At 54.3% G+C, this 25160-nt stretch overlaps 1 protein-coding gene across 1 annotated transcript in view; it reads left to right on the top strand.

Moving 5' to 3' along the window:
* Positions 1–25160, top strand: part of CORO2A (coronin 2A) — a 45160-nt gene that overhangs the window by 803 nt on the left and 19197 nt on the right. The window contains exon 2 of the mRNA XM_070431100.1: positions 20243–20443. Coding sequence (XP_070287201.1) covers positions 20243–20443 — 201 coding nt within the window. The remainder of the gene's footprint in view (positions 1–20242; positions 20444–25160) is intronic.

A 25160-nucleotide genomic window follows, 5' to 3' on the forward strand; every position in this document is an offset into this window, starting at 1 on the left:
GTGGCTGGATGCGCTCTGAGTGAAGACATCTGGCATGCGGCCCAGCCCGCTCCGGAAGACCCCCCTGGAAGGTCTTGCTGCCCATTGCACACCGTCCTGGTGTGGATCTCGCTAGCTGTAAACAGCTGGAATCTGCCGTTCCTGCTCTGGGCACGTAGGCCTCCCCTCCCCCACCCTGGGGCAAATCATCTGTCCCAATAAATCTCACCTGCAAGCTGAACTGCCCCAGGCCCAGCACTATTTCTCCAGCCAGAGCCAAAGGGAGCAAAGGCAGGACCAGGGACCTGAGGCGTCTGCCCCCTAGCGGGCAGTAGTCAGCCTGGGCTGTGTTCAGAGCCCAGTGTCCCTGCACCTCCTGTGCACATTGGGTTAGCAGCTGCCTTCAGGTCTGGAGTGAGAGGAGGAGGCAGAGGAACCCTTCTCCCGGTCTGTCCTCTTCCCCATCTTCTGTCTCCCTGACCTGATTGAGGCAGTAGTTTATGATAATCAAGTCTTGGTCTTCTGGTCTCTCTTGTCCCCCTTCCCCGCTCCAGATGCTTTCTTACAGCAGGAGGAAGGTAGGGGCCACCTGGGCAGGTAGTGAGCTGTGTCATCAGAGATACGTGAGCAGAGGCTGGATGTGCACTTGCTCAGGGTGAGCTACCTCTGACCTCAATCTGTGATTCTGAGGGCTGAGGTGACCGTGGCCTTGCCTCTGGCCATAGTGGAAGGGCACAGACCACAAAGGAGTGTCCTTAGCCTCTCATAAAAGCTGACTAAATCTATGTGCTGTGATTCGGGCGTGGCTCCGCGGTGCAGGCGTAAGTGCTTCCTGGGTCTCCTGTCATCTCTGCATGTGACGAAGCTGGGCCCCCTTGTCCTGCTCAGCTCGTCCAGGCCATTATGGCCTCGTTGAGGAGCATGGCCAATTCTGGTTATTAAAAAGTCATCCTATGCTAAAATATTTTTAAGTGCGCCATGAAATTACGAATGGGATCTTAACAAATCATCTCACCCAACCCCTTATTTTAGAGATAGGCATCATTGTCTCCAAAGGGGATGTGACGTGTCTAAGGTCACGAGCAAGCCAGCATCTAAGCCAAGGGTCCTGCTCCCAAGACCTGTGTGTGTGTGTGTGTGTGTGTGAAAACACACACCAAATAGTAAATGAAAGCAGTCTGTATTTATTCCTATAAAATTAGCAAAAATAAATATAAAAGGATATACCCTGTGCTGACCAGGCTATAGGTATAGGGATTCTCTGGTGGATTTAATTTTGCAGGACAATCTGACAGCTTGTTACAAAAGTCCATGAAATAATCTTAATTGCCCTTTGCCCCCAACTTTCTACTTTGAGGACTTTCCCATAAGGAAGTAACTACAGAGAGAGAGATGAGTATAATGGCCAACAAAGAAGCAGTGTGGTCCAAAGGCCATGGGACTAACGTCAGTGGGCACAGATTCCAAGGATGAACTCTTCCTCTACCCCACTGTAACCTTAGGCCAAACCCTTCCCTTCCTGCGCCTTACTCTCCCCATCTGTGAAATGGGGTACATTCCATGATTGATGAATTTTTTTCAGCTCTGATAACCCATGCTCTAGACTTAAATCTATTTTAACTGAAGCCTTTATTGGAAAAAGCAGTGGTAACCAAAGAAATAACCAAATCATGTTCCAGCCTCCCTCCACCATCATCAAATGAGTCCCCTCGGAGGCGGGCAGCTAGCCTTTTTCCCTGGGAAGGGGCTTTGTTCAGCCTTAGACCTTGGTTCTTTCCAAATGGCCAAAGCCTGGATTACTTTAGAGCAGTGGTTCTCAACCTTTTGGCCCTTTAAATACAGTTCCTCACGTTGTGACCCAACCATAAAATTATTTTCGTTGCTACTTCATAACTGTAATGTTGCTACTGTTATGAATCGTAATGTAAATATCTGATATGCAGGATGGTCTTAGGCGACCCCTGTGAAAGGGGTCGCGACCCACAGGTTGAGAACCGCTGATTTAGAGCATATGTAGTGTGTTTTTGTTTTGATGTTCTTTCCCAGATATCAGGGGACAGATTTTTCAAAAGGACCAAAAAATAATTTGGCAAGATCCTCTGTTTATTACTTTAAGCCTACAGTGTGTGTGTTGCCTTCTTCAGACAGACAGGAGGTAGTTTGCAATCACACCTAGTGTGAAGGGCCAGGAGTAGGTGACTTCGTTCTGTGGACAAACATTTACTGGGCACTTCCTGTGTGCTAGGCCTTGAGATGCCTCCCAGGCCTGCAGGCTGCCTCGGGAAACATCAGGTTAAACCATGTGACATGGCCAATATCTGGCTGCGTTTGACTGACAAGAAATGGCAATTTTATTTAGTTCAGCCTAAATGGAAATCATTAAAGAGCAGAGTACTCACCACCTGCCTGATTCTGTCCTAAGCGCTTTGCATTGTTCGTTTGGTCATTTAACCATCACTTATGGAGCACCTACATTGTGCTAGGTATTGTCTGTGAGTGGAGGGGTCTTGACAGTAATAAAAAAAAAATAGACCAAAAACACTGTTTAAAGGAACTTACTATCTAATGGGGGTGGGGGGGGAGTAATTAAAATAGATGATGATAACTGAGACGGAGCACATTAACGTAGGAGTGCCTTTCTGGTGTGTGAAGGGGAATGGAAGGGAGGAGTTTCGGTTTTAAATGGGGTGGTCAGGGGGACTCATTGAGAAAGTGACAAAGGCCGGAAGGAGATGGAGGAGTGAGCTGGGCTGATGTCCCAGAATGGTGGAAGGGTGGAAGGAACAGCCAATCAAAGCCCTGAAAAGGACCATGCCTGGCAAGTTCAAGGAAGAGCAGGCTAGCACAGCGACTATGGGAGAGGAAAGGTGAGAGAGGCCATGAATCAGGTGTGTACCCCACCCAGACACTGTGGAATCCTATGTGTTTGTGAGAGAGATAATATTTTTATTCCTCTTTTTTAGTTAAGAATAGAAAAGCACAGAGAAGTTAAATAACTTGCTTAAACAGTGTCTCATGTACGAGGTAGGGCTTTTAGTCCAGGGCAGTGGGGAGCCATGGAAGGCTTTTGAACAGGGCAGGGGCATGGCCAGATTTGACTGTTAATGCAATTCCTGTGGGTATAGAAAAAGATTGTGGAAGTGAACTTAGGGGCAGGGGATGGAGGAGCTTGGTGCTGGGGGAGGGGGAAGAGGTCCAGTCCAGGTGAGCAGGAAATGGAGGAAGAAGCCAGGCTGGTCTTGGGCTTATTTATTTAGCAAACAATAGCATTTCCAGGTACCAGCTAAGATTTTACATACATTAACCCATTCAATCCCCAAAGCAATCTATAGGATGGATACTACTATTATTCATTATTATTCCTACTTTTAAAATGGGTAGATGATATTATAAGTAAATTGTATCTCAATAAAGTTAATTTACAAAGAAAGTATATTTGTTTTTTTATGTTATAAACACTTGATAATGGAGAATTTAGAAACGACAGGAAAATAGAAAATAAATTCCCCACATCTCAGATAATCAATATCAATATCTTGGTGTATTTATTTTCTATCTTTTTTCTACTATAAACCCCATTTTACAGATGAGGACACTGAGGCCCAGAGATGTTGAGCAGCTTGCCGAGGGCCATACATTTGAACCCATGTCATCTGGCTCTAGTGTCCGGGATCTTAGTCCCTGTGCTATGCTGCCTGCGAGGTCAGAGTTGGCGGATTCCTTTGAGACAATGCTTTTCCACTCCCCTCCCCAACCTTCCATTCCCCTGACTTCCCCTGACCCCTGGCATCATTTCACAGAGAGGGAAAGTGAAGCCCAGTGAAAGGCAGGGCCTGGCTGGGCATCTTACAACCCGTTGAGAGCAGACCTGTGAGGTCTTACTCTAATAAGAAGAAATAGGGAGCTGAGGACTTGTGCTGGGTTGATGTGACAGCTGCTTCCAGCCTGGCCCAGAGCCCGGAGCTTGCAGGGAGCTGGCAGGTGGTGTGACCCTGCCCACAGCGGGCACTAGGGGACTGCCAGGGCCAGCCCGTGTTCCCTGGGCCCGAGTCTCATCCTGCAGCCGGTCCTGATTGGGAGGTGGCCGGCTGATGGGGAGGGGGAGTTGGGGCCTTGCCAAACCGAGCCTGCAGGCCTCCCGGGAGGAGTTGCCTCTTGTCCTCTGCCTGTGCATTTGTTTCTGGCTCTCGGGCCTGCACGTTCCTGGGGCTGCCTGCTGCCAGGGCTGCAGCCTGGCTCCCAGGCCCAGCTCAACCACTGAGGGAGCCTTGAGCCGGGGTCTTTCCCTCCCCACCTGCAAAGTGTCATCAGAATGGTGCCAGCTGCAGGATGAAGTGAGATGTAGACAGAAAATGCTGGCACAGGGCGCGGCACAATGAAATGCTCATTCCTAAGGCTACACCAGGGTGGTGGCCTACCGTAGCCATAGCCCCTCCCACCACACTCCCCTTCACACCTGGCTGGACCAGGTAGGGCCCAACCAGTGCAAGAGGATCCAGAAATGAACCTCTGGCCGTGGCTTGGAGTCCAAGAGTGCAGACAACCAAGGACAGGGTGGAACGAAAGAAGCCACACTCTGAGGGGGAGACCTGACCTGGTCACAGACGTGCTCCGAAGGCAAGTCCTATCCCTTCTTTACGCCGCTTGTCCTCATACACAACGTGGGGAGGCTATTTCCTGCCTTAATAATCGTAATGATCTTCATTCCAGCAGCTATCAATTGAGGTTTTTCTATACTTGGAGAGTATGGGTGGGGAGATAAGCCAGACCCATCATTACCTTCAAGGCCGCACAGCTTGGAATGGGGTGGGGCTTGGGAAGGCTTTCTGGAGATTGTTGGTACAGTTTGGAGTCGGCCAGACTCTGAATCGAAGGAAAGCAGGGAGGTCGTTTGGTAAATCACCCCTCCTCTCTGAACCCCAGTCTTTTCATCTGTAAAATGCAGGTAATGGCTACCTGCTTTGCCTAATGTATTGTGAGACTCAAAATTGCACAGAGTATGGAAATGCTTTACAAGCTGTAAAACGCCGGACACCTGTTCCTTGTTGTTCATTGTGGTGTCTGGAGCCCCGGGGGTAGGGGAACACCCAGCCGGCCTCGGGTCTGGGTCTGGGAGAACATCGGGCCTGTTTTGAAAGGCCTGCAATCAAACCCAGCAGGACAGACAGCCCCACTCACCTCACACCCCGTGATTTAAGAGCTCAAGAGTACTTCTGTGGGTGCGGCTCTGCTTCGTGGGGCCCTGAAGGCAGCCATGACCTGAGGAAGCGGGGACAAGTGCCCCAGGGACCTTTCAGGTCATAAACTGCTGTATCCTGGTCAGGCCTCGGGGACCTGGAGGGGAAGGGTTGGAGGGGGAGCACCACGAGGTCACTGAGAGGTTTGCAATGTCTCAGTAACTAGAAAAGCAAAGGAGAGAGCGTGTGGCATGAGCCTGTTTGGTTCAAATATGGGAAAAGGAATATCTACACACATGTAACCAACACAGAAATATCCAGACACACATCAAGCCGGTTTCACTAGATGGCAGGATTTTATTGTCTTTTGTCTTTATTTTGACATTTGTATACGTGATAGACATTTCATTTCTATTGAGATGTGGCTGTATGTGACGTCACAAGAGAATAGTAGTGGCGGTGACCACCCGGCCAGTCTGGCATCACTGGGTGCGGGGAGGTCTGGGTGGTATCCGCAGCTTACCCCCCAGAGCAGCTGAGAGCAGAGTCCGGGGCGGCTTGATAAGTGGGCCGCAGTGGAGGACACGTCTCAGGGTGGGTCCCAGGACTCGCCTCTTGGGACAAAGACTGAGGGTCTAGGTGGCTGCAGGCACAGTTAGCATTGTGACCAGACTGCCCCAAAGCCAGGGACTGCAGGCTGTGTCACCAGGAGCAGAGGGTCCGAGCCAGAAAGGGGAGGGTCCTGCTGGACTCTGGCCACCCCTGCGTGGGACCCGACGGCGGGACAGATTCAGAAGCCATGGGGCCGGGGCAGGGCCTGTGCCTTCGGGTTCCCCGATGCTCTAGGGTTCCGTGCCATCAGACCAGACCCCAGCAGACCCCTTTCCCTCCACCATGTGTGTGCGTGCTCTCTGGACCCTGGACTCCCACAGACCTTCCTGCCTCTTTGCAAAGGAAGTGAAGCAATTGCTGCATTTCACTGCATGCAGGGCACCATCTACTGGGAGGGGCGCCATTATTTTTTAACCCATTAGGAAAGAAAACATGGCAGACAAACTCTGACCATGAGTCGCATTTCAGTTTCAGCTTAAAAGTGGTGTCTTGAAATCAATTAGCTGTGACGCGTGGCAGCCCCCCACCCCCCGACTAGACCCTTAATGTACTTTTACTCACTCAGTCCTTACAAGCAACCGCTGGCTAGATATTCTTGTCCTGTTTGTACAGATGAGGAGATCGGGGCCCAGAGAGGTGAAGTGACTCTTGCAGGGTCACACAGCTGTAAGAGGTAAAGGTGGGATTTGAACTCTGCTCTGACTAGATGCCACTACTTGGTCCTCATCCAACCCCACAAAGAAAAGGCTCCTGAGTTCTGGCCCTTGGGCAGGAGAAAATGTTCACACTTTGGCGTAAACCACATGCCAGTTCAGAGATGCCCCGTGGGCTGGTCATTCAGTGCCCAGCACGGTGAGCAATGGGGCAGGCCTGGAGGAGGGCTGGGAGCTCAGGGCCAGGGGGAGTTTTGAGAGCTTGTTGGCTGGATCATTCGCCTCATCCTTGCTATGACCACTATCAGGAGGAGGTTGGCCTGTGGGCCACCCTGGAGAGAGACCACAGGGGCCTGCTCCACACAGATTCCTAGAATCTCGCCCAGATTAGCCCATTCATTTATTCCTTAAAGTGTTTTTTTTTTATCCTCATCCGAGGATATGTTTTTATTGATTTTTAGAGAGAGAGGGAGGGAAAGAGAGAGAGAGAAACTTCAATGTGAGAAACATGGACTGGTTGCCTTCCGCATACAACCAGGAATCGAACCTGCAACCTTTTGGTGTATGGGACTGCACTCCAGCCAAGGAGCCACTCAGCCAGGCCTTAAAGTTATTTTTTAATTTAATTTTTGGATGCGACCTTTGTCCACGTCTTGATCACTTTCTGCAGGTGAAGCTCGGCTCAGAGCTAGGCATACAGAACAGAGCAAAACAGACACAGGTGCTGCCCTCGTGGGCTCACAGACCACAGGAGATATGGGCAATAGTCCTGGAGTCCCCCCAAAACCTGGGGCAGGCACCCGGATGAACAGAGAGGGTGTGGCAGCGTGCAGAGGCATGTACCCAGCCCAGGGTCTCTGCAGAAGGCTGTTCGGAGGGAAGGACTTTTGAGCTGAGATCGGAAAAGGAAGTAGGGGTAACCAGGTGAGGATGGGAGGGGAGCAGCTGGACCAGAGCAGCCTGTGCAGGCCCTGAGGCTGGAGGCAGCGGGTCTGTGAAGAACTGAACGCACTGAGTGTCGCTCTGGTCCCGGGCGAGATGAAGCTGGAGAGGAAGACTGGGCCCTGCGTTATGTTATCCTGGAGAGGGTCTGTGGCCCACGGCTCTCTCCTGGGTCTGAACCCTTTTTATTGATCCATGGGGGGCACTGACAAAGGCCTGGTCACATCTGGCAAGAACCTGGAGGTGAGGAGGGTGTGGTCAGTAAGGGGGTGCTTGAATTATTGACTTTGGAAGCAAGTGGAACATTTTTGCATGATGACAAGGTGCAGGGTGCGGCCAAGAGAAGGGATGGCAGGTCAAGGCAGGGAGGCTCTCTGAAGACGAGCTGGTCCCGTGCACAGGGACACTGAGACAGGGGTGGCCGTGGGACGTGTCCGAGGCCACACGCTAGGAAGTGGCTCTCCCGGTGTGGTTTTCTGTGCTGGGAGCTCCAGATGCCAGAGGGAGGTGCCTTTCTTGAATCTTCCTCTGGAGAGAACATAATGCTGCTGAGTCCACAGCCCAGGGTGGGAGTCAGGAGGCCTGGGGGGGGGGGGAGCGTGGCCCTCGGGGGGACGGACAAGAATGCATGCAGGAAGGCTTCCCGCAAGAGGTGCAGCTTCAGCTGAGCCCTGAAGGAGCTGGGCCTACAGAGCGGTGGGAGGGAGTTCCTGGCCCAGGAACCACACAGGCAAGCGGCTGGAGTCAGGAAGCATATGGGCTGTTTGGGATGCGGCGCACACACATTTGGGCTTGGCTCAGTCCAAGCGGAAAGCGGCAGGTACTGGCCAGATACCACGCAGGAGGAGTGCTTTATCGCGGACTTTGTTTAGAATTGCAGGCCCATCATGAGGAGAGAAAGTCAGACTCAGTGGATTTTATTATTTTTCAAGTCTCTATAGAAAATGCACCCCCTTAATTGTCTGTACCTAGGCTGACTGTGCCCCTCCCTACTGCCCTTGCCCTCCCCCACTTCCCCTGCCCAGCAGGGGTAATAGAGCCTCAGAAGGCCCAGGACCCATGTCCGCAGCGGCCCACACCCACGCCAGGCCTGGGCTGGAACTCCTGGGAACACTGGGCTGCAGGAGATCCAAGTCCTGCAGCGTCCAGGGTGCCCTTGGCGGTCGGAAGCAGAATCCTCGGGATCCCAGATCTCTCCCCCCAGGTAGACCCTGCGGGAGTGTAAGGACAGCAGCAACACCCCTCGGGCTACTTTCCAGCTCACAGCTGTCTCTGGGACCCCGGGACCCCAGGGGCACTCAAACTACAGCTGAGAGCTGGGTTTAATTAGACTCACTTCGCAGGTAAGGAAGATGAGCCTTCAGAGTGAAGCAGAGTGACTCCTACATCCAAGGCTGCTGATGGCCCCACATCCCCTTCCTGGTAGCACTTGCAACCCTTGCTGGGATGCACACCTCCCTGCCACCCACAGCAACCTCAGAGCCGGCGGGTGACCTCACAGCACCGGGGAGGCGGCCCCGAGGGCTGAGCTGTGCAGGGGCCTGCCTTTGGCCTAGGAAGAGGGCCAGGAAGGGGCTGGGCTGTGGCCAGGACACGGAGGCTGCGGGTTTCAGCATCAAGAACTAGTTCCCTTTGGCTTCTGACGCTCACCAGCAGGTGACTTTGCACAAGTTACATCCCATCCCGTTGTTTCCTCATCTGCAAAGTGAGGGGTGAGACCAGGTGACCTCTGCCGCCCCTGCAGCCTGAAACCCTCTGAGAGCCCCCCCCCCGTCTTCTGTCCCGGTGGCCTCCAAGGTGAGGCATGGAAGACACTCTGGGGTGCAGGAAACATATTATCTAAACAAGAAAATAATTGTGAAAAGCTTGGGTCCCACGCTGGTGTTCGCGCTGCTGCCGCCGCTCTGACGCGCCCCCACGTGGGTGATCGCGCCGTTCGAGCGCAGTGTGATGTCTCCATCTTCCTACCCACTCCCAGGACGGAGGCCCCATGGCTCCCTCTGGGCTCACAGCACGGGGGTCTGTCTCCATCTGGGACTTGGAAAATGTGCCCCCGTTTACCCTCCCCTCGTGGGGGCTGCTGGTGCTCTGCTGGCTTTTCTAGCAGCACAGACTTGGGGTCTGTCTTCCCACCTGACCCCAAGGAGCCCCATCTTTCCCAGCCTAAACTTCACTCCGAAGAAATGCAGCCCCCCTTTCCGAATATCTGAGCCCCAGGAGGGCCCGGCTGGGATGAGTGACCCGGCCTTGCAGTTGGAAGATCTTTCTTCCCCAGCCATCCTTGGAATTTGTCCCTCTGAGAAAGGCAACACAGATAAGGAACAAAATGTTTGGTATGGTATCCAGGAACAAAGGGAACGTTGTTTCCTGTCTTAGAGATTGTCCTGGGGGGGTGGGGGGGGCGGAAACCTGGGTCCCATTCCTGGTTCTGCCCTGTTTGGGTGGCCCTGGGCATGCTGACTCAGTTTCCCCTCCTGCACCCCATGATCTCTTAGGGTCTGGCCAGTGCTACTATTATGAGACACGAAGTCTGGGATCGATCTTTTCGGGGAACTGCTCTACTGAGTGGTCCTCAGGCTGCATCTAGGGGGCCCAAGGAGGGTCTGGGCCCCAAACTGGGTGTGAGACGGGGACCGCCTGGAGCATTATGGGGCGGCAACCAAAATGGGGAGGCGATGGGAAAGGGCGTCATGCAAGAAACTCCCTAACCTGGAGTGAAGCCATCCCAGCGGCACGTAGTCAGGGCCTCACATCTCTGAAGGGCTGTTGTGGGCAGCGGATGTGGTTGGCGCGCAGTGGGGGAAATCGTAGATTTCCGCTCAAGAGGAGGAGGAAGTCTAACGGTTGAGCTCTTCTGCCCCCGCCCGGGCGGGGTGAGCTTCCCATCACTAGAGCAACCCAAGCAGAGGCCCTGACTCTCCAGGTGGATCGGTGTGGGAAGGAGGGCGGGCAGCTGTGCTGAGTCCCGGCCCTGGGCAGTCCTGGGATGATGTGTCTGTTTCTTGCCCCCAGGTGCAGTACGGTCACTTGAGAGCAGGTCTGGCTAAAAATTAGGTTAGATGAGAATTAGAGCTTTAGATTCGCAGTCAGCACCAAGGGGCTAAGGGAGGGGCACTGGGCTCTCTGCCCTGGTGCCTGCTCTTCAGGCAGGGAGGCCACCATGGGGGCACCTGCGGCTCCTGCGTGCCAAGCCGTGTGTGTGTGTGTGTGTGTGTGTGTGTGTGTGTGTACCAGGAAGAACAGCTGAGAGACGGGGAGCCCTAAAGCATCACAGCCCCAGGGGCTGGCGTTGGGAAGTGGCTGTGCTCAGGGAGCCTTCGCAGGACAGGCTCCTGCTGCCTCCTGGGTGCGTAGCCTCAGAAGAGTGGCCCCATTGCTCTGAGCTGAGCACGAGTTGCTGCATCAGTAAAAGGGGGGTACGTCTCCCCACCCCGAGGTAGATGTGAGGAGCAAATGCCACGTGCATGGGAGGACTGTGAGTCGTGGAGCAGGTTACAGCCAGGGTTCTCACAGAGGGTCCCTGGAACTCGCCAGATGCGGATTCTCAGGCCCCGGGCTTGCTGAGTCGGAGACTAGGATGGGCCCAGCAATCTGGGTGCTCATCAGCCTCCCTCCTAAGGGGCTCTCGAGTTTCAGACCCACTGCTGCACGCAAAACGTAAAGGAGAGGCCCTGGCCGGGTGGCAGATTGGTTAGTGTCGTCCAGATACCCCAAGGTTGTGGGTTTGATCTCCAGTCAGGGCACATACAAGAAGCAACCTAAGAATAAGAATGCATAAATAAGTGGAACAGCAAATCTGTTTCTCTCTCTCTCTCTCTCTCTCTCTGTGTATGTGTGTGTGTTTCTGTCTCTGTATCTCTCTCTCTGTTTCTGTCTCTGTATCTCTCTCTGAAAGTCTCTCACTCTCTTCCTCTCTCTCAAAAATCAACAAATAAAAAAATGTAAAAACAAAGTAAAGAAAACACTGTGAAGGAGACGCTGTCACCAGTCCTTGCAGGGAGTCGGTGTTGGGGCGGAAGCGCCTCTCCGGCCTGGTGCCCTGACGTCTTCGCTCTACGCTTCGTCCTCCGCTGGGCCGGCCGCCCTCCCCGCCAGCAGGCCAGTCCGAACACACCATCTGGGCGCAGCTCAGGGAGGCTGGACCGGGAGAAGGTGGCCTCGCCATCCCCTCCCGCAGCTGTTACAGTGCCAGCTGGGGGGTCGAGGCAGGCCGAGCAGCGGTGTTTATCTCCGTGTGAATGAGCAGGCGAGGAAGAAGCAGGAAGAATTTCCCATCCTCCTCCTGAGCAGAGTATTGGCCGCCCAGGCATGTGCAGGAGCAGCAGGCTTCAGTCGGATCTGGGGATTCCTACCACAGGGAATGGGTTGAAGGATGAAAGAAAACGATTTTCTGATTTAAAAGCCCCAGCTGCTGGGATGTGGCCTGCAGGCCAGGCCTCCCGGCTCAGTTGCTCGAAGAGCTAAGATCTGTAGAGGTGGCAGATCAGGCCCTGACTCCTGCTCACCAAATCCGCCGGCTCTGCGCACTCCTCCCTAATCAGCGAGGCTCTTTTCCTCCCGAGTCCAGACCAGGAAGGCCTCAGACGCTTCCCCCTCCTCCCCCTGCTCCGCAGCCCTCCAGCCTCCGGGAGCCGACCGTGAAGCAAAACCACTTATTTCTTCCTTAGACACAAGCCCAAAGTTAAGAAAGACGATATAGGGTGGGGCCAAGGCTGGTTTACACTTGTGAGTACAGGAAACACAGAGTATCCTTGTATTACAATTTATTAATTATTGCATTATTTTCCATTGCAAACAACTGTAAACATACAGCTGCCCCACCCTGTACTTTCCCAGGGCAAACGTTCTAGCTTCCAAATTGCAGCTAAGTCCACGTCAGCTCTGACCAGGTCACACCACTGCTCACAAACTCGGATGCCTCCCGTAGTCTCAGAGCCCATGCCCAGCCCCCTCTCCAGCCACGGCCCTCATTGCTCCCTGCATTCGCCCAGATCCCAGCCCAACCAGACCCTGGTGGCTTCCTGAATGTGCCTGTGGCGTCCCCACCCCACACTGCACTCCCCTCTCTTGGCCTCAGCGCTCTGCCCTGAGCCACCGTCTGCCAGGTGTGGAGGTGCGGCTGAGCTGTGCCTTCCACCTGGACTGAGTGCCTTCCTTCACTCTGTGCCGGGCTCACTCACTCTGAGCTTAAGGTTTAGCTCAAAAATCTGCCCTGCAGCCCTCATCAACTCCCCAGATTTCCATCTCCCTGCTGCGGCCTGCTTAGCCTGTTTGCCCTGAATCGAGCTTGCTGGTTCCATGTCGGCCTCTGCCCAACCCCCGCCCCCACCACAGCCCCAGGGCAGGACAGGCTCCAGGAGGGCCCAGCAGCAGGGCCGGTGTGTGCTGATTCCTGGGTCCGAGGCAGGGACCTGCTGACAACAATGCAGGCCCTGGCCAGACGCCCGTCCCAGGAGGTTGTCCAGTGTCAGCCCCGTCTCCTGCTCAAGGGGACCCTGAGCAAGGCACCCTCCCTCTCTGGGCCTCAGTATCCCCCACTGTCCAAAGACAGATCAGACACTCTGCCAGGGATGGGGCGGGGAGCAGGAAGTGGAGCCTCTACGTTTTCTGTCTCCTGGGGGTGTCTTTCGAACGCCCCACGTGACCTTATCTCTGGAAACTACTAGATAAGGAGACTGTGGGGCAATAAGTCTACACGGAGTTTTGGCCAGGGCCTGCTGTGGGGGGACACACAGGAGAAGCCCTGTTCCGTGCCCCCCAAGGGTGAAGGCGCCAGGCAGACAGCTCCACGCCCTCACGGCCCCAGGGTTTGGCATGTGCAGGCTGCAGAGCCCTCACGGATCATCCAAACCGGTGGGTGGGGCAGGGCATTGCCGGTCTATGGGTGGAAAGTCAACACCTGAGATGGGACTGGATTTGTGCAGAGTCATGGGACGAATGGTGTCAGAATTAGGACTCTCCCGCCTGGCCCGACGAGCACACCTGCGAAGAAAGGACAGGCTCAGCCCGGTCCTCATGCCCAGAGCGGGCAGGAGGAGCTGGTGGTGCTGTGAAAGCTCCATCCAGGGGCCAGATGGTCTCCCCCGAGCCCCCCAGTGCCTGCCTATGGGATCTGGCCTGTGGGTGGGCAAAGCAAAGGGGAGGGCCATTGGGGATGGATGGACGGACGGATGGATGGATGGACAGACGACAGGTCAAAGAAGGAAGAATCAGGGAGCAGGACAGGAGGGAGCATCCACCAGCTGAGCTCCTCCTTCGCACCAGACGCGTGCGAAGGGTTTGACACCCATTCTCTCTGTGGCCCCTGGCAGGACCTGCGAGGGAGCTATTAGGACCCTTTTACAGATGAGGTGCTGAGGTGCAGAGACAAGTGGGTCTAGGATTCGAACCTGGTACCTCACAGGCAGAGAGATTGTCGGTCCTGGGAGCCAGGAGGCCCCGGGAGGTGGTTCTGTTTGGCCTGGGCCCAGGAAGATGCTGTGAGAGGAGGGGGTGTCCTGGGAGCCCAGCCCAGTGCCCATGGACTCAGGGGCTGACGAGGTTCAAGGCAGAGAGAAGGGCTGTGAGCGAAGATGGGGGCTGGGGAAACAATGCTTTCAGGGAGAGCAGATAAATCTGTTTGGCTCAAAGGGCAGGTCTGTGGAGAAGAGAAGGCCATGGGGGAATGTGGGGTGTGGGCGGGGGGGGGGGGGGGGGGGGCACAGCACAAGTCCATCCCAGGGCTTTATCCTGAGGACAGAGAGGGCCCTAAGGGGAAGACAGGGTCAGGTTGGGGGCAGGATAGGAACCAGGGGCAGGGAGGGGCAGGCCAGAGTCACCAAGAGAAAGGCTGCCCAGCTTGGGGGAGGGGTAGAGAGCAGGTGGGACCCTGGGGCAGGGGAGGGGGCCATCTTAGGAGGCCCCTGCCCCTCAGGGCCCAGGGACGGCTCTGGGCAGCGTCAGATGTCAGGAGGAGGCCTCCCTCAGGCCTAATCTCATCAGGAGGAGAGAGGCATTTTCTTGGCTCGCTCTCTGACTCTGTCTGTATTTCCTGTGGCCGTGCAGGGCATCTGTGCTGGACCAGAAGGACCGGAGGCTGGGGGAGGGGGAGGGGGAGGGGGAGGCGGGAGGATGCTGGGCAGAGAACCTGGAGACACCACTGTTTTCTACTTGGTGGCTGCAGAGGCCTCTGCTTCCCCTGTTCATGAAGGTTGGGGGGGGCATTCGAGGCGGGGCCATACCACCCCGCCTCCCCCCCACAAGAGCCCCTGTCTCCCAGCACAGGGCCGAGCTCAGCTGCCCTGCCCTCGGAGAGCCTGCCAGGAAGATGCACAGGTTCCCTGACCAGCAGGGATGGTTGGCTTTCGCTGTGCTTGTCTGCTCCTTCCATCAGCGGGGCCAGCACCAGGGCTCAGGCCGCCGTGCCTCGGGGCTGCGTTGCACTTTCTGGTTTGGGATCCTTGCTCACATTCCCCAAAGGTGGGGCCTTCAGCACAGACCTGTCATGCACGAGCGTCCTGTAAGCATCGGGACCACAGCAGTCTCGCCAGCCAACACTTGCTGAGTGCCAAGCATTCACCCGGCATTGCTGCGTGGATTGTCTCATCTAATGGCCAGGGCAGCCCTGTGAGAAAGTGTGGACCTGGGACTAAACAGGCCGGCTTTGAATTCCAGCTCAGGTGCCTACTTAGCTGTGTGACTTTGGGCAAGTTACTTAACCTCTCTGCGCCCCAGTTTCCGCTTCTGGGGAAATGGGGTGACAGTATTTATGGAACTGCTGTGAAGGTTGAGTGAGTCCATGGAACATACGTCACACATAGTAAGCAACGTGCTAGCTGTTATTTTTGTTGTTGTTACAACGCCTGATTGTACTGGTGAGGAAGTAGACTCTTAGCAACTTGCCCAGTCACACAGGTGTGATGGACGTGTCCTATCACCACACCTTCATCAGATACCCACACACCGCCCGTGGCTGCGGGCACTTGAAATGCTGCCGGTGCGGCTGAGCAGCTGGGTGTTACATTTAATTTCGTGTTCACATTAGTTTAGAAGCCGGGTGTGGCGGGAGGCTCTGTGAGGGACAGAGCCAGCGCCTGGGTCCCCCAGCCAGTGAGGTGATGTACATGAGCCTCGAGTGCCCTGAGAGTAGCACCCACTGCCCTAGCAGCCAGTTCGAGGAGGGAGACAGCCTGTCGGGTCCTGGCCTCTCTGGCCCTTCCCCTGGGCCGTGTAGACGTGTGGAAAGCAGTCACTGAATCCGTCCTTTCTGGCCCCCTCTCCGACCCCCCCCCGCCACAGGCCCTGGCACAGAATAAGCACAAGCCAGCGGTGGGTGAAGGTTGGTGACCTCTCTTTATAAACCTTGCACTTTTCTGCTTTGATATGGTCTGTTCTCTGGTTCAGGATGTTGGGCTCTTTGAGAAGTTAGTTCTAGCCCAGCCGGCGTGGCTCAGTGGTTGAGTGTTGACCTATGAACCAGGAGGTCACAGTTCAATTCCTGGTCAGGGCACATGCCTGGGTTGCAGGCTCGATCCCCAGTGTGGGACATGCAAGAAGCAGCCGGTCAATGATTCTCCCTCATCATTGATGTTTCTATCTCTCTCTCTCTCCCTCTCCCTTCCTCTCTGAAAGCAATAAAAATATTTTTTTTAAAAAAGAAGAAGTCAGTCCTAGAGTCTCTCTCACGGCAGGGTGCCAGCGGGGTTACTGGTGACTTAAAGGAAAATCATTGCGCGTGAATCAGAGGTTTCTGGAGACTTCTGTGGTAGGTGGAAGGGGAGCCACTGGTCCCCCTTTGCCTGAGACTTTCCCGACTTTAGTACCGACGGTCCTCCAGCCCCGAACCCCCATCCCCGTCCCAGCAAAGCGGGAAAGTGAGCCACCTCCTTCCATGGACAGCAACTGGCCTCTGCTTGCTTTGAAGGAGGAACAAAAACCAACGGGGTTGGGGGGTGCGGGGGGATGAGACCCTTGTCACGTCGACCCTGTCGCTGGCAGCAATAAGGACACCTTGTGCCAAGAAGTGGCAGCTACAGGGCCTGGCTCAGGTGAGCAAAAATGACTGGGTGAAGGTCTCACTGGGGAAAGGCAGTGGTGTCCTCTTCCTGCCTGGAGAGAAGGGAGCGCTGCAGGTTGAGGGAGCCTCTCACTCGCTGCAGGTGGCCTTGGCTCCCCGTCCCGAGTCCCGCCCCCTCTCGGGTGGATCCGGGTAAATTAGAAAGGAGCTTTCCTAGGCCAGGTGGGGGCCAAGGATAAATCCTATGACAGAGGACAGTTGGTCGGGATTGGAGTCAAGGTGAGGGACCCGCCCATAACCAGGTGTTTATTATGTTACTTTTTGGCCTTTTATGGGTCACCTTCAAGCAGAATGCTCTGTGCTCTTACAGTAATATTTGTTTATGTTCTTTTTTTAAAATATATTTTTTATTGATTTCAGAGAGGAAGGAAGAGGGAGAGAGAAACATCAATGATGAGAGAGAATCATTGATTGGCTGCCTCCTGCATGCCCCCCCCCCCCCCCCCCCCCCCCCCCGGAGATCGAGGCCACAACCCGGACATGTGCCCTTGACCGGAATCGAAGCTGGGACCTTTCCATTTGTAGCTGATGCTCTATCCACTGAGCCAAACCGGCTAGGGCTGTTTATGTTTTTTAAAATATTTTTTTTTATTTATTTCAGAGAGAAAGGGAGAGGGAGAGAGAAACATCAATGATGAGAGAATCATTGATCGGCTGCCTCCTGCACTCCCCCCCACTGGGGATCGAGCCCACAGCCCGGGCATGTGCCTTGACTGGGAATCCAACCGTGACCTCCTGGTTCATAGGTCGATGCTCAACCACTGAGCCATGCTGGCTGGGCAATTTCTTAAAACCAGGAAACTTGTGGCTGTAATCTCCCTCTGTTAATGGCGCAGACATTAGCGTGGTGGTTCGGACTCTCAGGAGGCACGTCCAGGGCTAGTTCATGACCACAAGGTCAGGTTTTAAGAAAAAGAAATAAGATAAAACTCCCAAATGGCAGATGTGGAACCACAAACTTATAAAGGGACAATGATAGCCGGCAGCACCAGGCATCTACCCATCCCGGAGGTTCCAAGACCAAATCAGGTGATTGAATTCTTTCCCTGAGGCCGGGAACAGTGCAATTAAATGAATAATCTCCTACGCTGCTTTGTACACACCCAGTTTGGGTTCCTTTCAGCCACCTGGAGCGAACGCTTGTCCTGCGATGATGGAGGGCTGGGCTGGGAAGACAGGCCTTTGGGGGCAGGCAGGAAAGTCCCTGTGTCTGTCTGTCTGTCTCTCACCTGTCAGAGAGGAGCATGTGGCAGGAAGAGGGGTCTCCGGGCAGGATTTGGCTTCTGCTTCCCACCTGCATTGTTCCTACTCGGGGGATCTTGGTCAAGTCGCTTCTCTTGCACCAAATAGAGACACCGATGCCCAGGAGAGCTGAGGGCTGGGACAGGCACTAAATCAACTCAATAGGATGTTAACCCAGAGATGACTAACTCCTTTGGGAGCGGGGTGGGGAATTCACAGCCACAGAGCCTAATCCCTTGGCCTCAGGGGCACTGAGCATGCATGGGACAGAATAGATGCCACCCCGGCTCTGTGCCGCGCCTCCGAGAGCCTGCTGTGGCATTGATGTGGACCCAGCCGGATGGGACCGGGCAAGATAGGACGGGTGGCACATACACCTGGCCGGGATCAGCCATTCTGGGCCAGCCCATGGGCGAGGCCTCGCAGGGCTGAGGGCCCGCTACGGTCTGCATTTCCAGCAAGTGCCTGCTTGTAGGGAACATAAAACGCCTGCTCTCTGAATTGCTGCGTCCTTAAGCTCATGCATGCACTGACACACATGCGTGCACACCACAGGAGTGAGCATGGGTCCTTATGAACGCTCTGGTGGATGCAGTGCTCATGCACAGTCTTGCACACACAGTGCACACGCAGTCGCTCAAAGTTCACTTGCATATATGGGTGCACACTCCCATATCGTGGGCAAAGGGAGAGGCTTGGTGCTGCTCCATCCCCTGTTTCTGTATGTTTCCCTCCATGGCAATAGGTCTGGATGAACCTTGGCTGTAAAGATAAGGTGGTGGGTGGGGTGGGGTGGGGTGAGGGGTGGGGAAAGGAGTCTGGGGCAGGGGCAGAAGGTCACTGGTGTTCAGGCTGCTCTGAGGCCAGCCAGCTTCACCCATGAGGCCATCCGCCCCCTCTCTGGAGGCCGTAAACTTAATTTCCAGAGCCTTGTTCTCCTTTGGGTGAAGTGGGGGTGGGAATGGCCGTGGGCTGAGGTGGGGTCCAGGGTGCAGTGGGTGTGAAAGAGCTTTTGTCATCATGGGCATGAACTTCGGGAACCTGGGCTGGAGGCTGCAGACAGCGGGTTCAGCAACCAGCTCCACCACTGACACTGTGTGACCTCGGGGGCCCTCACGTCTCGCTGCACCCCTGCACCTGCGATGGGGAGCCAGGTGGCCCTGCCTGCTCGGTTCAGACAGGGGGAGCACGTGGAATGGCCCTGGCACATAGCAACCACCCCCCACTGTGAACTGTTATTTCCGTGCAGGTGACTGTGAGCAAAGGGACACTTGGCCCCGGCCTCTGAGGCTCCCTGACCCTGGGCAGAGCCGTCCCTCGGGCGTGAGACCAAGCTCTGGGCAGTGAAGGGAGAGCTCCAGGCGGTGAAGGGAGAGCTCTGGGAGTGGCCGGAGGGGCTAGGACTGGATGGCCAGCAGATCGTGTTGATTTCAGCCGCCATGACACGCCCCCGGCCCCACAGCCCACCACGGGCACGCAGACGCCAGGGCTGGTGGGTCCCCTCCTTGGCATTTCACTAACATGTCCTCTCCTCTCCACGCCCTCTGCCCTGTCCCAGCCCAGGTGACCATCACCTCTCCTCCGGCCCACCCTTCCTTCCTCCCGAAAGTGAAGCCTGGCCTCACTGTCCTGCAGCCGCTCCCATCGCCCTCCGAGCCCAGGTTCTTTATCGTGGCTCCCGAGGGGCTAGGTCAGCCGTGGGCAAACTACAGCCCACGTTTGAAATGAATAAAACTAAAAAAAAAAAAAAAAAGACCGTACCCTTTTATGTAATGATGTTTACTTTGAATTTATATTAGTTCACACAAACACTCCATCCATGCTTTTGTTCTGGCCCTCCGGTCCAGTTTAAGAACCCATTGTGGCCCTCGAGTCAAAAAGTTTGCCCACCCCTGGGCTAGGTCCTCCCCTTGCCCACCTCTTTCCAAAACCCCCAGGCCGGGCACAGGTCTAGTCACTCAGTGGTGCTCAGTAAACATCAAGTGAACAAATGCAAGGCTGGATGAGAAGCCTGGCCAGCTCAGGATGCCGGGATGAGAATAGTGGCCGTAATTATACTGCTGGTCAAGGGATCTAAGTGTATCCTCTCATTTAATCCTCATGACAAGTCTCTGAGAGGGATGCTTTCGTCGTCCCCGTTTTACGGATGAGAAGACGGAGGCTTCAGAAGTTAAGTCACTTGCCTGCCCCGCTGGCCAGAGGCAAAGCTGGAATTGAAGGCAGGCTGGCTGGCTCCAGAGGGCACAATGTTACCCAGTTGGCTGGGCTGGGAGAGGGGGGGCGGCTGGCCTGTCCGGTGAGATGGTGGATTGGGAATGTGCTGAGGTCTCTCTACAGTCTTTCTGATCTTTCTGTGTTCACACTCGGAAGGATGAGACGCAGACTGGTCAGCAGTCATTACACATCGTCTCGCTACATCTCACCAGGTCCACGGAAGTAGCCACAGATACAGCCTGTTCACTGGGTTCAGCACATCTCTGTCCTGGTTGTACCCTCTTCTATGTTCTCCAGGGGAGGTCGCCGTGAGCCCCGCTACCCAGGCAGTGAGCCTCAGACCCCTTGTCCCCGTTTGTCTCCTGCAGATGTCATGGCACCCCCAGTACCGGAGCTCCAAGTTCCGCCACGTCTTTGGCAAACCAGCCAGCAAGGAGAACTGCTACGACTCGGTACCCATCACCCGCAGCGTCCACGACAATCACTTCTGCGCCGTGAACCCCCACTTCATCGCAGTGGTGACCGAGTGTGCTGGAGGGGGTGCCTTCCTCGTCATCCCCCTGCACCAGGTAAGGGCGCCTGGCGAGCCCAGGCCCGGAGGCTCTCCGGAGGCAGCTCAGGGCAGCGGGAAGGTAGAAAGAGCCTGCTTTCTGCTGCGGTGCATGGGTTCAAACCCTAGACCTGCCTGCTACCAGCCGTGTGACCTTGAATAAGTCAGTTCACCTCCGTAAGCCTTCGTTTCTTCATTGGGAAAAATATATCTCTCCTGGGATTTCAGCAGTTGCCTAACTATTCCTGGGATTTCCCCTCTACCCCACTGCAAAATAATTCACTCCTGAATAAAACATACTTTTTAATGCATTGCCAGGCTCACACGACATCTGGGAAATCTCCAAAGCCACTTCCTCTCCCCCGTAAAGGAAACCAACCTTAAGCCAAAACCTAAAGCAGGAGAGGACAGCAGTAAGTGAACAGAAAGAACTGGCCTGTCCTGAGGACAGATGTTGGCAGTAGAGGTTGGACCTTTGGCATTTGCTGATATTGAACAGTGTTGGACCCCCAAGTGGCAGTTTCATATAGATTCACCCAATAGCAGATCTTTTCGGGGACCTGCGAGGGGTATCAGCGATGCTGGGTTGGTAGGGCCTCTGGTTCACAGCAAATGCAGACAAAAGGTCTCTGGAGGAAACAGTTCAGTGCGGACAGGAGTCCCACAGATTCAGATCAGCGAGTCCATAATCTGAGATCACCCGCACGTAAGCCACCAGCAGTCAGAAACAACAGACAGAGCACTTCAGAACTTACAAATCACCAATTGGAATCTCACTACCCAGGTGTTCTGCTGGGACCTCCTGTACTTGGAATAGGGGGGGGGAAAGAACCAGTACTTTTTTTATCCATATAGCACATTGTGGGCACACAATTGGTGCTCATACATGCTCATTGATTGAACAAATTACCCGGGAATTGTTCATCCAAATAAATAGGGAGGCATAATTGGCAAAGGGAATGGCACAAGCAAAGGCATGGGGCGGGGACTGTGTGAACTGTCCAGGGAACAATGCAGAGAGCTGTCTGGCCAGAACAGATAGAACAGTCTGTCTAGGGGAGGAAGGGAAATACCGTGGGGAAGTTCATCGGGGCCCGATGAGAAGGGCCTTGAATGCCAGGGTGAGAAGTGTGAACTGTATTCTAGAAAGATGAAATTTTTCAAGCTAGGGAGGAACAAGTGTACAATGGGATTTATGGAAAGACGTCAAGGTTAGAGCTGGACGGACCCCCAGACATGGCCTGTTTGGCTACTTATTTCTTCCACGTTCTAGGTGCTTCTAAAAGAGTCTGTCCAGCCCGGCCAGTATGGCTCAATGGTTGAGCATCAGCCTATGAACCAGGAGGTCATGGTTCGATTCCCAGGTTTTGGGCTGGATCCCCAGTAGGGGGTGTGCAGGAGGCAGCCGATCAGTGATTCTCATTATTGATGTTTCTCTCTCTCCCTCTCCCTTCCTCTCTGAAATCAATAAAAAAATATATAAAAAAAAAAAGATTCTGTCCACCAAACAAAGTAATATAATTATTACTAATGAATAATTAATTACTAATTAATAATTAGTAATTACATATTACTAATATGTAATAGTAATTACATATTAATGTGTTTTCCTGATTTTTATGACTTGGACTTTGTCAAAAGTGTCATGGTTTCCAACTTGCATGAAACGTTGAGTATGGGTAGGTGTTAATAACTGATGTGATGGAATGTGACCTGGGAGGGGCGAGGGGACTAGGTTAGAGAGGAGGAGCAGAGAAGGCCTTTCTGGGGAGGTGGCACTTGGGCAGAGAGCCACTAGAAACCCTAGAGGCAGGGGATTCGGGTAGAATGCACAGCACATGCAGAGGCCCTGCGGTGGGAATGGGTTTGGTGATTGAGAAACAGACAGGTGTGTTGTCACATGGCAAGAGCAGTGGGAGGTGGTCAGAGAGGGGAGCAGGGCTGGGCTGTGATGACCCTGGAGGCCAGGGCAGGAGTCCGGCTCATCGTGCGTCCAGCAGGACACCACTCGGAGGGTTGAGATGCAGTTGTCCTGTGCAGCCTGATCGCGGGTAAAATGTGCAGTCAGTTCCCTTTGGGCTTTTTGGGACAGTGACATAAGTGGCTGAGGAGACATGGTATTTGCTGCCGGCACAGACTCCCGGGAGCCCAGGCACCGCAGGAGCTGGACTAGTCAGAGCTCACGCCTGGGTGTCACTTGGACGCGATTCTGACTTGGTAGCTCTGCGGTGGGGCCGGAGAGCCTGCATCCCAGCAGGCCCCAGAGCGGCCAGAGAAAACGCAGATGCCAGTCAAATCTGCACCTCAGAGAAGCACCAAATACCTTCTTCATGTTTATTTTTTCTTTTTAATTAAACGTTTTTGAGATCATTGAACATTCACACGCAATAGTAAGAAATAACAGATTCGGTGTGCCCTGCACCCCTCCCCCCCCACTGGTAACATCTTGTGAGACTGGAGTACAGTCTCACCACCAGGATACCGACATCGGTGCGGTCAAGATGCAGAATGCTGCCAGCATCACCAAATGTCCCGGGCTGCCCTTCTCAGCCACACCCACTTCCCTCGCTCCCACTCTCACCTTAGGCCCCCACAGCCACTCTGTCCTCCACTTCCCTGCTCTTGTCATTGTAAGAATGTCACCTGAATGGAGCCATATGGGACGGAAACTTTTGGGCTTGGCTTTTTTTGACTCAGCATAAAAGATCCATCCAAGTTGTTGCATGTTATCAGTCGCCCGTTCTTTTTTATTGCTGAGTAGTATTCCTTTCGGGGTGTGAATGCAACACAGTTTGTTTAACCATTTACCCGTTGAAGGTCATCTGGATGGTTTCCAGTTTGGGCTTTTATGAATAAAGCTGCTATAAACATCCGCCTACAGGTTTCTGTGTGACCATAAGTCAGTCTCCAGGTCTGTGGGACAAAGGCCCAGGAGGGCAGCGACGAGGTCAGTGATGGCGAACCTGTGACACGCATGTCAGAGGTGACACGCAAGCTCATTTTTTTGGTTGATTTTTCTTTGTTAAATGGCATTTAAATATATAAAATAAATATCAAAAATATAAATCTTTGTTTTACTATGGTTGCAAATATCAAAAAAATTCTATATGTGACACGGCACCAGAGTTAAGTTAGGGTTTTTCAAAATGCTGACACGCCGAGCTCAAAAGGTTCGCCATCACTGGACTAGGTTGTCAAACATGTGTCCTTTTAAAAGAAACTGCCAGGCTCTTTGCACAGGGAATTCCTCGGTATAGGTAAAGTATCATACGGGACGTACTCAGACCAGAGGTAACATGTGTTGTGTATGTGAAATTCAAATACCCCTGGGCAGCCCGTAGTTTTATTTGCTAATTCTGGCGACTCTTCTCCCAGGTGGTGCCGCTGCTGCTGATTTTCAAACTGCATTTCAGTACTAGACAGTCGCCTCGTTCTTTTTTATAATTATAAAAAATTGCCAAACACAAAAGTAGGTAGAAAACAATATAACAAACTCTTCGACACCCAGATTCTAGAATTTTCGAGACTGCTCCTCTTGCTTCATCCATCCCTTTTCCCCGCACTGAAGTCTTCTGAAGCAAACCCTGGACATGTTGTCATTTATCCCCACAAACTTCAGTATCCAGTTCTGAAAAGTAAGTGCGTTTTCTGTCCTGCCCACAATGCCAGGACCACAGCACGGACACGGGCTCCTGGGTCACCCTTTTTAGCCACAGCTGCTTCCCTCGCTCCCACTCACTCATGTGAACCGTCCCTGGTGCCTCATAAGTGCCTCGTTGTGTCTGAATCGGGTCCAGAAAGGCCCCTCAGCACAGTTGGTTGGCAGTTTCTTATGTAACCACGTCCAGGGTGAGGGAGCAGGAAGGAGAGGCCGAGAGGGGAAGGACACAGGTGCCGGTCCCATCGCACAGCCCTGACTCAGGGCAGATAGGCCAGTGCTGACGTGGGTGTCATTGGTCCATTGTTTGGGGAGCCTTGCCCATTGTACAGAGGAGATTCTGAGGCTCGGGGAGATGACTTCCCAAGGACCCTGAGCAGTAAGAGTGAGGACCCGAATGTGGCCCAGACCTAGCTCCTTGTGGGTCACCGGGGATTATGTCCCATCCAGGCAGAGACGTGTCGGTAAAGAGTGCTGTGCGCAGGCAGGGAGGGGAGGAAGGGACCAGTTAGCTACTCATTCAATGGAGCGCCTGCGTTGGGAGGTGTCCCGGAAGTTCTGCTCAAAAGGGCTAGGCTGCCCCAGGCGGTGTCAGGTGTCCCAGAGGGAGTGCCCCTGCAGTCAGGGCCCCTCCTTTCGCATGCTGTGACCCAGGGTGAACCCCTTGGAGGGAGGTGCTCGCAGCCTTGGCAACAGAGGGCTGTGCTCCGGGAATAGGGCGCAGCGGGAAGGTCTGGGGACAGGCCTGGCCCGAGCCTGGGGGAGTGCCAGGTTGGGCTCCTGACCCTGGGGCTCGCTTGCAACAGATCCACCTCTTGAAGGTAGAAGGGTGGACTTTGCTGTGAGGTGTGGAGGATGGGCAGGAAGGAAGGCAAGGGCGGGCCCTGGGGGCTGGGATGTTGCCGGGAGTGGACCAGGCCAGAGGGGAGCCTGCAGGGGCCTGGGGGCAGGGGCAGGTTTGCTGCGCTCTTAGAGGCCAGACGGACCTCCTCAAGGCGGTGTCTAACCAGGCCATTCCCCTGCTCAGAGGCCTCCCATGACTCCCCACTCACTGCCTGCAACTAAGTCCTGCCTTTCT

Source organism: Myotis yumanensis, unplaced genomic scaffold (assembly GCF_028538775.1).
Source record: "Myotis yumanensis isolate MYYU_CA2020_CCGP unplaced genomic scaffold, mMyoYum1.0.hap1 SCAF_12, whole genome shotgun sequence".
Classification (NCBI taxonomy): domain Eukaryota; kingdom Metazoa; phylum Chordata; class Mammalia; order Chiroptera; family Vespertilionidae; genus Myotis; species Myotis yumanensis.